The sequence below is a fragment of the Magallana gigas genome, chromosome 2 (genome assembly GCF_963853765.1).
Source record: "Magallana gigas chromosome 2, xbMagGiga1.1, whole genome shotgun sequence".
Classification (NCBI taxonomy): domain Eukaryota; kingdom Metazoa; phylum Mollusca; class Bivalvia; order Ostreida; family Ostreidae; genus Magallana; species Magallana gigas.
Window position 1 is genome coordinate 30054953 of NC_088854.1, and position 14908 is coordinate 30069860.

Below are 14908 nucleotides of genomic sequence, written 5' to 3' on the forward strand. Positions count from 1 at the left end.
CATTATAATTAGGCTGACGAATTAAATAAAAATTTCAGGAATAAACCTTTGAAACCAACTGATTCGACAGGCAAATTTTAAGGTAAGGTTGTAACGTGGTTGAGCCAGGCGATCTCCAAATAACACTCAAGACAGTTTCAATTAATGAATTTATTTACAAGAAAATAAATCAATAGAAATATTTACAAATTCTCACCCACTTTCACCCTCACTCACACACTCACTCTCGTTCAAAAAAACTAAATGCTTAAATCTTAACCCCAAAAATTAAATTCCCTTCTTGACAATTACTAATATAAATACTAAGTAATAGACAGCTAAATGATCTTATTCATAACGTTCAGTTTTCAAACACAATTATATTGTATATCATATTCTATTCTATATGTTGCCAAACGTTCACAAGAACACTTCTTGTCCACTAGTCCTATCGCTATAGGGTTTCACTTATCTCAACCATCGATATACGAACGTCTGCGCTGACGGTTCAATATACACAATCACATGTCCACCCTCATCACAATTTCTGGGGCTGTAATCCTAGAACTGGTTGTGGTGTGGCGTGGTAGTGAAACAGTCCTATGGATCCAAACGTGTGCTACATCGTCATCATGCTCATCGACCACTGTCACAACGCTACAAAGTCAACACTAATCAATCAACTGTATCAAAACGTACAGTATATAAATCCATGTAGGCAACAACCATAGGCAACATTATTATATTACTATAGTATATAATATCTTATAGCTGTCTATAATGATTAAAATACATATGCATGGTAACATGTAAACAAAGTTTAAACCAATATGGATTCCACTTCCGGGAACTCACTTCCGCCCAACATATTTAATTCATTTTACACAAAAAATATCTCCACAGTAGAAAAATACGTTTAAAAGGAGACGAAAAATACAAATACAAAAGGTGTTTAACGTTATCGATAGAAATAAGAATGGGGTATTTAAACTTTCTCTCCACTGTCACACCTGAGTGAACAACACAGGTAAGTTTTGTGAATGCTAGCCAAACTATATTTAGAAATAAGTTAAACGACGAAGTTTTACTTTATATGCAAAAATAACGAGAAAACATATCGAATGCACTGTACAGTACTCACCACGGTCTGTTTTCCGTGCCCGTGTTATGCAGTAATTCATGCAGCTGTATGCATAGCCTTGCAAGTAGAAAAAATCGTGCGCCCCTCTCGCAACACGACAGCACACCTCAGAAAAATGGCTCAATTCTCCTACGTCACACCTGAGAATTGTGGGTAATACCCAGCCGGGTTTAAAATACAGGGCCGTAAAGCTAACCTGATATATGTGATTGTTACATACCTCCCCCCTTTTCAAGAAAATTGTCTACAATTTTTCTCAATAAAATAATCACATATATTCAAGACACAAGTTAAGAAGATATTCTGAACGTATTTAAAAAACGTACCTAATACGTACCTCTGAAATGTCTATACTCACTACTGACGGCTCAAGTAATCTGCTCCGACATTGTCGCTGCCCTTGATTGTTACAATTCGGAAACGATATTGCTGGAGAAGTAATGCCCATCTCATCAAACGAGAATTCTCAGTCTTTGACTTGTCAAGGTACGTAAGTGGTTGATGGTCGGTTTCTAATGAAAACTCCTGACCGTATAAATATTGGTGAAATTTCTGTACTCCCCATACAACTGCAAGACACTCCTTTTCGATAACTGCATAGGATCGTTCCCTATCTTGCAATTTTCTGCTCGCATATGCCACAGGAAGTTTTTCATCATTTTCCAGCTGAAGGAGTACGGCTCCAATTCCATCTTCTGAAGCATCTGTGCGTAAGATAAATGTGCGATCAAAATCTGGCAGTTTAAGGATAGGTCTCTTACATAACAAATCCTTCAAAGTATCGAATGCTTGCTGAGTACTCTCTGTCCATTTTACTTTGTTTGGCTGACCTTTCTTCGTCAGATTTGTTAAAGGAATTGCGATCACTGAAAAGTTTGGGATAAACTTCCTATAAAACCCCGCTAGTCCCAAAAAAGATCGAACTTGTTTCTTTGTTTCAGGGATAGGTGCATTCTTCAATGATTCAATCTTATCCTCCTCAGGTCGTAGTCTCTGCTGACCGATGATATGTCCGAGACATTCTAGTTCGGAGAATGCAAAGAAACACTTCGATGGTCTGGCGGTCAATCCAGCGTTTTGTAAGCGAACAAACAATTCTGTCAGCACCTCCAGATGATCTTCCCATGTATCAGTCGAAATCAGTATATCATCTATGAAGTTGTCAACCTCGTTCATACCATGCAACAATTTTCTCATCAGCCTGTTAAATGTCGCTGGTGCATTCACTAGCCCAAACGGCATAGTTGTGAATTGGAATAGTCCACATGGTGTAGAAAATGCTGTGAGATGTTTGCTTTGGTGATCCATGGGCACTTGCCAGTATCCTTTACTGAGGTCAATTTTTGATACAAACTTCTTTCCAGACATCTTTGCGAAAATGCTCTCAGGATTTGGCATAGGTTCTGAATCGAACACTGTAATGTTGTTCAGCTTCCGAAAGTCCACGCAGAATCTATTTGTTCCGTCTTTCTTTCGGGCAATCACTATTGGCGCGCAATATGGCGACGAAGAAGGTTCAATAACTTTCAATTGAAGCATTTTTTCGACTTCTTCTTTAATGGTATTTTCCGTATGAAAAGGAAGTGGATACTGTTTAATTCGCACAGGTCCATTTGTCATCAATTCTATTCTGTGTTCCACCAAATTTGTGACTCCAGGTAAATCAGTAAGAAAATCTGCAAACGACTTGCATAATTTCTGTAATGCATTACGTTGATCTGATGTGGCATTTTCTGAAATATTGACATCATTGTAAGTTTCTGTTTGTACGGCAGGTGGTAGAAGAATATGTTCTTTGTTGTCATCTGTTTCGTCATCGTCACCATCAAAGTCTATCAATGACACACCACATGCTGAAAATGCACCACAGCATTCATCTTCTCTTTCGATGTACTGTTTGAGTAAGTTTGCATGGATTGTCTTAATCTTTCCATCAATATTGACTCTGTAATCCATGTCTCCTAATCTTTCAACTATGTCCAATGGACCCTTCCATTGCATAAGTAGTTTGTTTGCTTCTGTAGGAAGAAGTATTAAGACTTTGTCTCCTACTTTCATTTTCCTAACTTTTGTCTTCTTGTTGTAGTATTTTCTCTGTTTCTGTTGCGCCTTCTCTAGCTGTTCGTGGGCAATTTTGCATGTTTCCTCTAATTTCTCTCTTAAGTCTATGACATACTGGTAGGTAGTCTTGACGTCATCATCCGGAATTTCTTCCGTCCACAGTTCTTTGAGTATCTGCATAGGACCTCGTACTGTGTGGCCATACAAAAGTTCAAATGGTGCAAAGCCTAAACTCTCTTGAGGTACTTCTCGATAAGCAAAAAGCAACGCATTGATGTATTTGTCCCAATCCTTTGGTTTTTCTGCACACATTCTCTTCAACATTTGTTTCAGAGTACCATTAAATTTTTCTACTAATCCATTACAGATTGGGTGGTAAGGGGAAGTTGTGATCCTCTTTAAAGATAATAATCGACTGACTTCTTTCATAAGGTCTGAAGTGAACTGTGATCCTTGATCAGATAACAGCTCTCTTGGTATCCCTACGCGGCTGAATATATCGACCATAGCTTCTGCCACACGTTCTGTTTCTATTCCTGGTAATGGTACAGCCTCTGGATATCGAGTTGCGTAGTCAACCAAGGTAAGTATGTATTTGTTTCCTTTGGTGGTTCGTGGATCAAGTGGTCCAACGAGGTCAACTGCTACACGCTTAAACGGTGTGGTAATTATTGGCATCCTTCCAAGTGGTACTGGTTTGGTTCTTCCTTTCGGGATTGTTCTTTGGCAAATATCGCAGGACTGACAGTATCTTCTGATATCTGCTTGAACACCAGGCCAGTAGAATTCTGATGTTAATCTATCAGTAGTTTTCTTGACTCCAAGGTGACCTGCCATTATTGTTTCATGCGCCAACTTCATCACTGCGTTTCTGTATTTCTTTGGCACAATGAGTTGTTGAAAAACCTTGCCGTTTGAACATTTTGGACTTGTGAAATCTCTGTACATAATATTGTTCCGTTCATAAATCTTGGTTTTTCCTCCATCTTTATATGATTTTTCTGAATTGTCTTTGGCTAAAGATCTTAACTTTTCTAATGTTTGATCTGTTTGTTGTTCATGCGCGATCTCTTTTGGTGTAACTTCCGAGACTGCATCAGGAACTCTTAATGGTTTATAGGTTGGACTTCTTTTCTTTGCTTGTGCACGAGTCTGTACTGCTGCTGATGTTCCAGTCGATCGAATCCATGACGTATCAGGATCATCTGGGTTTCTTACACCATTGAAATTTCCGAGGATCAAGTCATATGACGGATTGTCAAAACACCAAGCAGTCACTGTACCGGTGTAGTAAGGAGTATCTATTTCAACTTCAGCTAGATCTGCTTCGACAACTCTTCCATCTGCTAGAATACACTTTTGATTTTGACCTGTCATTTGATTCGGATTAACTAGATCTCTTCTAATCACAGCACGACTGCAACCAGTGTCCCTGAGCACGTTGATGATTCTGTCACCGATGCATCCTTTCACGATTGGCATGTTCGTCTCAATAAATGTCACAGTTTCACTAACATGTGGTAAGTGTATTTGTTTGTCGATAACTGACGAACATTGGCCTTGTCGATAATTTCCACGACCGTGATTTCCTTGGAAATTTTCAAAATTTCTGTTGTTAGATTGCTGTCTAGCTGTACTTTGATTCTAATTTCTGTATCGTGTATTATTGTTGTTACCGAATTTTTCGGTGCCACGACCGCCATCACTAAATCTGTCACTTTGATTTCTAACTGGTCTACGTGAATCACGTTCATTAGCTTTGTGTCCAAATCTTCCACAAATAAAACATCCTCTTTGATTTGTTGATGTAGCTTGCCCATTGTCTTTGGATTGAAATTGACGATCATTGTTTTGTCTATTATTTTGTTGGTTTCTTTCGAATCCAAATGGCTTCTGTGTGAGGAAAGACGAAGTAGTAGTTCTGGCTTCCGCAAATTGATCAGCGAACTGTGCCATTTCCTGGATATTCGATGGACATCTCTCCTTAAGAAACAGTGAAAGTTCCTTATTACAACACAATAGGAATTGTTCCCTTAAAATGAGATCCTTCAGTTCTTCATACGTTTTGGTAGATTCTGATAGTTCAATCCAGCGTTCTAAATAACTGTCTAGTCTCGAAGAGAACTGTGAAAACGTCTCACTTCCATCAGGTTTTGATGTTCGAAATTTTTTTCGGAAACCATCTTCTGTCATTTCGAATCGTTTGTAAAGTGCGTTCTTAAGTTCATCATAATCAAGAGAACGAGACGGTGGTAATCTGGCGAAAACATCCAAAGCTTTTCCAGTCAAAAGTGCACTAAGATGTGATCCCCAGTTGATACGAATCCAGTTCTGCGCAGTAGCATATCTTTCGAACCGCTGAATATATGCATCAATATTGTCTTTTGCTTCATCAAAAGGAGGTAATTTAGGGCCTTTAAGTGGTTGTTGAGTTTCAATGACGTGAGTTGATTCCATGGATGATTTCTGCATTTTCTCTGCTGCTTGGAACTGTTGGTCAGCTTCAAGTTCTTGTATTTTTCTTTGATGCTCAGATGCTGCGAACTCTTCTTTTCTGGCTTCCATTTCAAGTTGATGTTGTCGTTCTTCTCGAGCGCGATCACTGTATTCTTTTTCCATTTGTAGCTTGAATTCTCTTTCTTCTTTTGCTTGTCTCTCAGATCTATCTTTTTCACGTTCATCACGCATACGAGATTGTTCATCACGCACAAATTGTTTAAGTTCTTCATCTTTTAGTCCCATCTTGGCTCCCATCTCCAAGAGTTTCTCCATTTCCGCGATGGTAGACATGGTAATAAATACTAAAGTGAACCAGTATACCTTAAGAGCATCTAATGTCTAATGACTAAACTTTTTACTTTTATCTAGTATACTCACCTCCTAACAATTTAACGGTGAACCATACTTTAGCTTACCTCTAGGTATACTATCATCAGCACACAACCTGGGACTAACAACTCACTGATTCTTTGAATTTAAATTATATCTATCGTTTGACTGTTGTATTTAAGTTTGGCAAACCTTCACAATTAAAACAATTTTGACTGATTTGGAGAACGACAGGTTTTCAACGACCGCTGCCACCAAATGTAACGTGGTTGAGCCAGGCGATCTCCAAATAACACTCAAGACAGTTTCAATTAATGAATTTATTTACAAGAAAATAAATCAATAGAAATATTTACAAATTCTCACCCACTTTCACCCTCACTCACACACTCACTCTCGTTCAAAAAAACTAAATGCTTAAATCTTAACCCCAAAAATTAAATTCCCTTCTTGACAATTACTAATATAAATACTAAGTAATAGACAGCTAAATGATCTTATTCATAACGTTCAGTTTTCAAACACAATTATATTGTATATCATATTCTATTCTATATGTTGCCAAACGTTCACAAGAACACTTCTTGTCCACTAGTCCTATCGCTATAGGGTTTCACTTATCTCAACCATCGATATACGAACGTCTGCGCTGACGGTTCAATATACACAATCACATGTCCACCCTCATCACAATTTCTGGGGCTGTAATCCTAGAACTGGTTGTGGTGTGGCGTGGTAGTGAAACAGTCCTATGGATCCAAACGTGTGCTACATCGTCATCATGCTCATCGACCACTGTCACAACGCTACAAAGTCAACACTAATCAATCAACTGTATCAAAACGTACAGTATATAAATCCATGTAGGCAACAACCATAGGCAACATTATTATATTACTATAGTATATAATATCTTATAGCTGTCTATAATGATTAAAATACATATGCATGGTAACATGTAAACAAAGTTTAAACCAATATGGATTCCACTTCCGGGAACTCACTTCCGCCCAACATATTTAATTCATTTTACACAAAAAATATCTCCACAGTAGAAAAATACGTTTAAAAGGAGACGAAAAATACAAATACAAAAGGTGTTTAACGTTATCGATAGAAATAAGAATGGGGTATTTAAACTTTCTCTCCACTGTCACACCTGAGTGAACAACACAGGTAAGTTTTGTGAATGCTAGCCAAGCTATATTTAGAAATAAGTTAAACGACGAAGTTTTACTTTATATGCAAAAATAACGAGAAAACATATCGAATGCACTGTACAGTACTCACCACGGTCTGTTTTCCGTGCCCGTGTTATGCAGTAATTCATGCAGCTGTATGCATAGCCTTGCAAGTAGAAAAAATCGTGCGCCCCTCTCGCAACACGACAGCACACCTCAGAAAAATGGCTCAATTCTCCTACGTCACACCTGAGAATTGTGGGTAATACCCAGCCGGGTTTAAAATACAGGGCCGTAAAGCTAACCTGATATATGTGATTGTTACAAAGGTTGTCTCACAAGCAGTAAACCCGCGAGCTACCTTAATCAGAGTAATAAAACGTTGAAATCTAGTGTTTTTGTGAACAAGTATCCAATGAATACACAGCAAGACTGATATCATGAATGTCATGTAAATGCACGTGTGGTCATTTTCTCTAGAGATAACTGTCTTCACCTTACGAAACACCATTCCACTTCAAGAGGTGCACGGAAGGTCTTGGTCAGCGTTGAAATTTCAAAAAAATCCATTTCAAATAAGTTAATCATCTACATCATTTATTGAATGACCATTTCTTTGAACATTATTTTTCCTAGTTTAACTGCTGAATTTGGGAATTGGATAAAATCTTAACCTATTCAAAGATTATATTCTATATGATGCCCTGTCGGGAACCCAATGATATTAAAAGAATGAGAATGAACATGGACACATTTTCATGACGGATGTTAAAAAGGATTACATAAATTGAAATGCTATAAATATGTATCGGAATTGCTTTTGTCTTCACATTTTTTTTCTTACACACCACAACTTTAAGCCACCCATGATGATCGCTTTAGTAGCTTTGACCGTGTTTGTGCAGAGTGTGTTTGGAGGAAACCTGGTAGAGGTTTTACAAAACGACGGGGAGACGACTTTAATATCTCTTGTCAAGCAAGCCGGTCTGGCTGACGCTCTCTTATCAGGTATTTTGCATGATATAGTTAATTTGTATTTCAAACAATTGTTGTTTAAATTATTTTGTCAACGAGCAGGACAACTGAGCTGGTGATTGATTTTCTAATTATTGTCAAATACAAAACAATATAAATGATGTTATTCCATTTTTAACAAAGAGATGAACCAAGTGAATACTAATATGAGTTGTTTTACTATTACAGGAGAGTACACCATATTTGCTCCAACAAATGCTGCATTCTCCAAACTTCCCCAGTCTGTCCTTGACGGTCTACAGAGAGATACCAACGCTTTGGCAAATATACTGAAATACCACGTGGTCAAAGGTTCCATTCACAAGGCCGATGCATCCAATGAGCTTCAGTTGGAGACTTTGGCTGGAACCAAAATCAGATTTAACATCTATAATCACAATCACGTAAGTGTTCCTATTTGGTGTCTCCTACATCTGTAGAGATAATTTGTCTCAAAAAGTGAATGAAAATAGAAGTCCCATCAAAAAAGAACTCTTTGTTGGTAGGTGGTGACTGTGGAAGGATCCAAAATCACACACTTTGACCTGACCGCCTCAAATGGTATGGTGCACGTGATTGACACTGTAATGATGCCTCCTTCAGGAAGCATTGTGGATTTGGTGGCCGGCAACAGCGACCTGAGCACTCTTCTGTCTCAGGTCCAATCAGCAGGATTGGCCGGGGCACTACAGGGTACTCTATTCACCTGTGTTCTTCTTGTACATTTCGAACCTCCTTTTGCATCTGTATCCTTATGGAGAAACCCCTTTTTTGTTTAGGAGATGCTCTAACGGTATTTGCACCAACCAACGCTGCATTTAATAGACTTGGCAGTCATGTATTAAACAATCTGAAAAGCAACCCACAGCTTCTGAAAGGTATTAGTATACCATTTTCAAGAACAAAAAACTATAAAAAGTTTTGATTTTTGATTTCAATTAAAGTATGAATGCCAATTTTGTAGAAATTCTGGAGTACCACGTCGTTCCTCACACTGAATACTCAGCTGGATTGTACAACCGAGAACAGCTCGCAACTCTAGATTCTCACCATGACGTCATCAGACTTGGAGTCAGTAAGTATTAGGACCATTTCATTGTCGGAACCTAAATCAGTTGATCAATCGATTCTCGTCATTTAAACTTTTTCTTGTTTCATTACAGGTACTCATGGTGTTGTTATTAATCACCGTGCTCACGTGACAAAAGCCGACATTAGCGCCACCAACGGTGTTGTACACATCATTGATCACGTTCTTATTCCAGCCCGTCATATCTTTTCTTCGATATTGGGAAGAAAGTAATTATTTGAACAAACCATTACGACATTTTCACATTTTTCACCTCATGCCTTTGTTCATAGCATCACACTTTGCAAATGCTATCGTACATTTTGTTATTTAATATGCTTATTGTTACCCACTGAGTGAAAACACAAATGTTTGCAATAAATAATGTCAAAACGAAAAAACTTGGATCCTTTATTCTTGATCGTGTATCGTTGTTTAAAAGTATGTTAAACGCTGAGCAAACTGTTTCCATGCACAATAAAACATAATCCTTAACTTCTATTATGTTGTAATGGAATGCAGATACAGAATTTTGTTAAAAAGGAAAAAAATGAATGATATGGTCTTAAAAAACTGAAAGAATTGATATTCAATGTCTACAGAATCTCTCTCTCTCTCTCTCTCTCTCTCTCTCTCTCTCTCTCTCATTGAAATCAATGAAATAAATTCTTTGGTGATTTGATCATTCGGGTATGAAGATAGCGACATTGAAGAAAAAAAATACTTGTTTGCGTTAGCAAGAATTGTTAATAGACGTTAATTTTTTTTCTCACGTAATTAGTTTAAGTCTCATCGGTTTATCAAAAAAACGACTTGTCACAATATGGGTCTGGATTATGGACAAGATATTGGCATGTATTTTGATCTATCGCAGCTTGTTCATATTTCAAAAGATACTGTCATTTTCTCTGGATTTAACGAGCGAACATGTCAACAAAGAAACCTGTATCTTTTTTGTTTCCATTATATTAATTTTCACAGATATATAAATGTGTATTCATTATAAACGTGACGGAGCCGTATAATGTATGTCTTTTAACTGAAAGTGATTCTTCTTTTTCCAGCATTGCCACGTTTTGAACGAAATTACAATTTCCATCGTATAATGGATTTGCGAAATATTATTTAGCCCATTGTAATTTTTCTTCTTTTCTTGTCACTATGGCCTTTTCGTCTCATATTCACGAATTTTCAGTGAAATATTCTATTATTATTTGTTCACCATTTTCCCTGAAATATGGATTGGCCTCTTGGTTTGTATTTATACCCACAGCTCGCGTACTTAGTATTGATCGAACACCTTATTCTAAATAAAACATTATTGAGTTATGTATCATATATTTTAATTACTATGTATTAAGTGAAAATATTTTAATATCCTCTCGGTTACAGATTAGATAAAATCCTTATAAGAAATAAAAATTAATATCTTTAAATCTATTTGTTCTATCTGGTCGTTCACTCTTTAGAAGTAGAGTGTTATTCAGTAGGGAATCTGTTATTAGAAAAACCACAGAGTATCAGCTTATGAACTTCTGAACCTCTTATTTTAGATTATTAATATTTTTTTCATTAATAAGAATCTTCCTTTTGGAGATATTGAATGATATTGTCAAAGAAGACTGTTAAGACATTAATATCTAGATGTCGACGATGATTTTCAGTGGATATCCAATCATGCAATTTATTTTGAAAAATACCATGAATGAAGATTAAGCACCTATTCATTAGACAAACCATAGTTTGAGTTTATGTTACTTGATTTTTTTTTTGTAATTTGAAGAATATTTCAAAGTTTTTGAATCCCATGCCAATTTTAAGACAGCTTCATATCGAGGACTGCATTGAACTATACAGTACGTGTACGTCCTACCAATTAATTTATAACGATTGCTGTTTATGTATTTCTTCTAAAAATCTTAAAACTAATGAAAAATAACATCTAGAATTTAATTAAATTACAGTTGTATAGGCATGTACATGTAAGTAGGTTTGATAGTAATATACATGCTGTAACCATCGTCTTTTAAAATCGTTTTCGAAAACAACGTAATAGAGGTCCGCGCAAATTACTGTTTTCATTTTCGACGTTTTTTTGGTAAAAAAAAATTCAATATATGCCATATGGTAGACCTTTGCTTAAAAAATTTACATCCACCTTTATTATTATTATTGTATCTCACCTGTCAGGAGAGATATTAACCTTTCAAAAATAAATTCCTACAGGAAAATAATTTTTCCCATAGGAAAAACAATATTCCTATAGGAAATTAGAAATTTCCCATCGGAATACATGAACTTCCTATAGGAATTTCAATTTCGACAGGATTTGATAAAATCCGATAGGAGACCTTAATCCCAATAGTAAAACTACCTGTCTGAATCAAATTCTTACAGGAAATGTCATTCTCTTATAGGCAGGCACGTAGCATCGGGGGGGGGGGGGGGGGGCGGCAAAAGGGGGGGGGGCTGGCCCCCCACTTTTTCTCAGTGCAAGTAATTTTTTTAAGGAATAAATTAAGGAATCCCCTCACGGATTAGGATTTTGAAGATTTTGGAAAATAAAAAATTCATTTATTTTCTTTTTGGGCTTGTCAAGATTTTTTGGATGAGTCTGCCCCCCCCCCCCCTCCTACTTTCTAAAACGATGTTATGTGCCTGATAGGAAATATAATTCCTCCAAAATTTTTAGAAAATCGTACAGGATTGTCAATATTTCCTGTAGGAGAATCATTTCTCCTATGGGAATTACCATTTTCCAACGGAATATTAATTTTTAAAGGTAAATTTCTTACCTGTCAGGTGAAGCACACTAAAAACTAGAGTGGTTTTATACTCTCTAGACAATTGTCTCTCATTTTTGGTAAATATGAATTTTTCCGAAAACTGCTTTTTAAGCGGGTGCAAAAATGCCACCTTCGCACTAGCATAATTATCCTGCACTGTGTTAAGAATTCTTGAATCTTTTTATACTTTTGAATGAACATCGTTTGTTATTATCGAGTAATTAATCAAATTAAGAATCGAAGATATTTTGGGACAAAGGATAGATGGCGAAATTATAAACCTGCATACTACATATGTACGTGTTGTCCATTCGTTCGATGGTATATGTAGAGCGGAGCGGTTCAGAAACCCTTGACTTGGAAAGAGGTAAAGGAGATAAATCTCAACATTTTCTTATTGGCATATCATCTTTTTTTTACCCGAGAAAAAAAAAATTAAGAAAAAAGACAGATTTTTGCAAGAAAAATTAAGAATTGAAAAATATGATTCTCTATTCATTAGAAAATTCACTGGAAGTACCTCGCACAATTTTTCAACATTGTCATCTATGTTTCAATGAAAAAATCCCTAATTGTGTATTAAAAACCTGACAAGCTAGAAAGGAATCTCAAAAAGAAATCTTGGGATTTTTTCATGCTTTTTTGTTAACAGTGCTTAAATCCTAGGATTTTTATAAATATGGTCTATTTAAGCAAAGCGTGCTTATCTTAAGACAGTGTATACTTAAGGCTATTAATTGCAGAACTTTTTGTTCTGAGGTAGAAAATATCTTGATAAAATAATACATTTAAACTCCATTAAAAAGCTGGGTTTTTATTAACTCACCTGAATCGAAGTTTGAGCTTTTCAGATCACCTGTTGTCCGTCATCCGTCCGTCTGTCTGTAAACTTTTTTCCTTTTTTACGTATCTAAATTACTTGGCCAAATTTTATTAAACTTGGTTTAAAGCATCCTTATGGGAAGTGGATTATAAAGTATTGAAATAAAGGAGGAAACCCTTTTTAACGGGAGAAAAAGTGTTAATCTTTTTTGCAGCTATTGCTGTACTCTCCTTGTCATTTTGATGATATATATTTTCAACTTAACAAAAAGTTATGATGCGTGCAACATTTCTGTAATCCTTCTAGGGTAGTTCAACTATTCAGTTAATTAGTATTACTAATTTTTACGCTAAAAAATGTTACTGGTATTCCAGTAAAAAAAAATAATCTCTTTTATATAACTGAAATCCTAAGAAAACTAAAAATTATGTTATTAAAAATATTTTTTCCATTTACATTATGTTAATAGAGATTTCCTACGTTTGTTCTTATAAATGTAAATTAAATCCCAAGGAAATTGTTGTTATTTTTGTTTTCCTGCTAAATTTAGAATACGCTGATTTTTCCTTTCCCTCTTGTGAAACAAAATCGATTCCTCCATAATGATTCTTTTTTTCTCTTTTGGAACAAAATCGACTCCAGCATTCTAACTAATGAATTGTGAGTTATTAGTAAAAGGAATTAACAATTTGAAGTGAAATGTTAAATCCCGTCAAAGCATTTTACGATGATAACTAAATTGGTTTTTTTTGTCGTCCCCTATCTCTTAAAACATGAAACGAACCAAATACTGTTTTATAGAACGCTGTTTGGACCGAATGCTTGATAATCCCACGAATCTAGCCTATAGACAACTTAATTAATCAGAGACATCAAACAAATAACAAGTTGTTTTAACTCCAAGCTATAGTTCAGTGTAAAAAAAAAAGACACAAAATACGTTTTTCAAAGCATGTGGTGAAATTAAACTTCCAGCGTGAGAGAATAAAAACAATCGAACAAAAATAAATAAATCAAACAGTGATCTCTGTGTGCCAAGCGTATTGTTTTTGTACTCCTCGAGCAGAGTTTTCGAATTAATTTTCTTGTCAAACAGACATTTTTAGACATATCTCAAAAGACATTAATTTGTTTCGAACAGTTTTTACCAGATTAAAACAAGTGATTGTTTGGCTATCGATGTCTTCGGTTTAATCATTTTTTTTCATCGCAGAGTTACATGTACTAATTAATCGTACGAAAAATCAATATTAATTATACTTTGCTGTTTTTCTTGAAAATTCTTTTATAGATGAATCTCATTCGCCTTGAATTACATACCAGAAAAATGTCATGTGCATTAAGGAAAAGGAATTAATCATTATCGTAATAAGCCATTCGCTATCTTTCATGTCATTCATGAAAATGTACGGTATACATGTATATTTACCGGGATATTACCAGCATCAATTCCATTTTATATCAAAGGATATTGTAAGAATAGTTTTAATAAGAATAAACGCAGTAAGTGTCGAACGATTCTTTTGATAAAAAAAACGGCGGAAAAATGCAACTGTTCCAGAACGAGGATAATGCCGTCGTCTGTTTGCAAGATCTCCTGGAACTGAAATCGCGTACAGCGCATGAATTTAGAATAGCACTAATGAACGGCTAATACCAAAGTCTTTATTTTATTGACGAATTACAATATTGCATTAAGGCCGTTCAATGGTTGACATCAATAATGTCACTAAATTGATTAATAAAATTACTCGTTCCGTAAATAAATCTACTTCTTGTCACAAGTACATTGTGAAATGTCTTGATAATGAACTACGAAGCACTGTGCAAACCCATTAACAACTCGAGAAATCTCAAAATACCCATTGTCAATGTTTCCGGGCATTAGGTCATCTTGTCATTTTCAGTCATTCTTGCGTTCGATGGGAAATCTAGTCTACATTAACAGTAGCCATTATAGATCTCTATTTTACAAAGTTTGGTTTATCACGTCCAACATAAATAAACTTACGGTAACTGCAGGTC

General features: G+C 35.8%; 3 protein-coding genes across 3 annotated transcripts; 1 reads left to right on the forward strand and 2 right to left on the reverse strand.

The window, feature by feature from the left end:
* Positions 1 to 89: 89 nt before the first annotated feature.
* LOC136272919 (uncharacterized) lies at positions 90 to 4675 on the reverse strand. Its single transcript, XM_066076055.1, has 2 exons — positions 1121 to 4675; positions 90 to 636 (listed from the first exon to the last, which is right to left on the reverse strand). The coding sequence occupies exon 1, from the start codon at positions 4661 to 4663 to the stop codon at positions 1478 to 1480; it is 3186 nt and encodes a 1061-aa protein (XP_065932127.1). The 5' UTR covers positions 4664 to 4675; the 3' UTR covers positions 90 to 636; positions 1121 to 1477.
* Positions 4676 to 4825: 150 nt separating this feature from the next.
* LOC117690467 (myb-like protein X) lies at positions 4826 to 5990 on the reverse strand. The gene has a single exon (XM_066076057.1). The coding sequence runs from the start codon at positions 5969 to 5971 to the stop codon at positions 4826 to 4828; it is 1146 nt and encodes a 381-aa protein (XP_065932129.1). The 5' UTR covers positions 5972 to 5990.
* Positions 5991 to 7942: 1952 nt separating this feature from the next.
* LOC117681484 (transforming growth factor-beta-induced protein ig-h3-like) lies at positions 7943 to 9690 on the forward strand. The gene is made up of 6 exons (XM_034446217.2): positions 7943 to 8199; positions 8395 to 8609; positions 8712 to 8898; positions 8985 to 9083; positions 9170 to 9280; positions 9369 to 9690. Exons 1-6 carry the CDS (start codon positions 7995 to 7997, stop codon positions 9506 to 9508), a joined length of 957 nt encoding a protein of 318 aa, XP_034302108.2. The 5' UTR covers positions 7943 to 7994; the 3' UTR covers positions 9509 to 9690.
* Positions 9691 to 14908: the final 5218 nt, after the last annotated feature.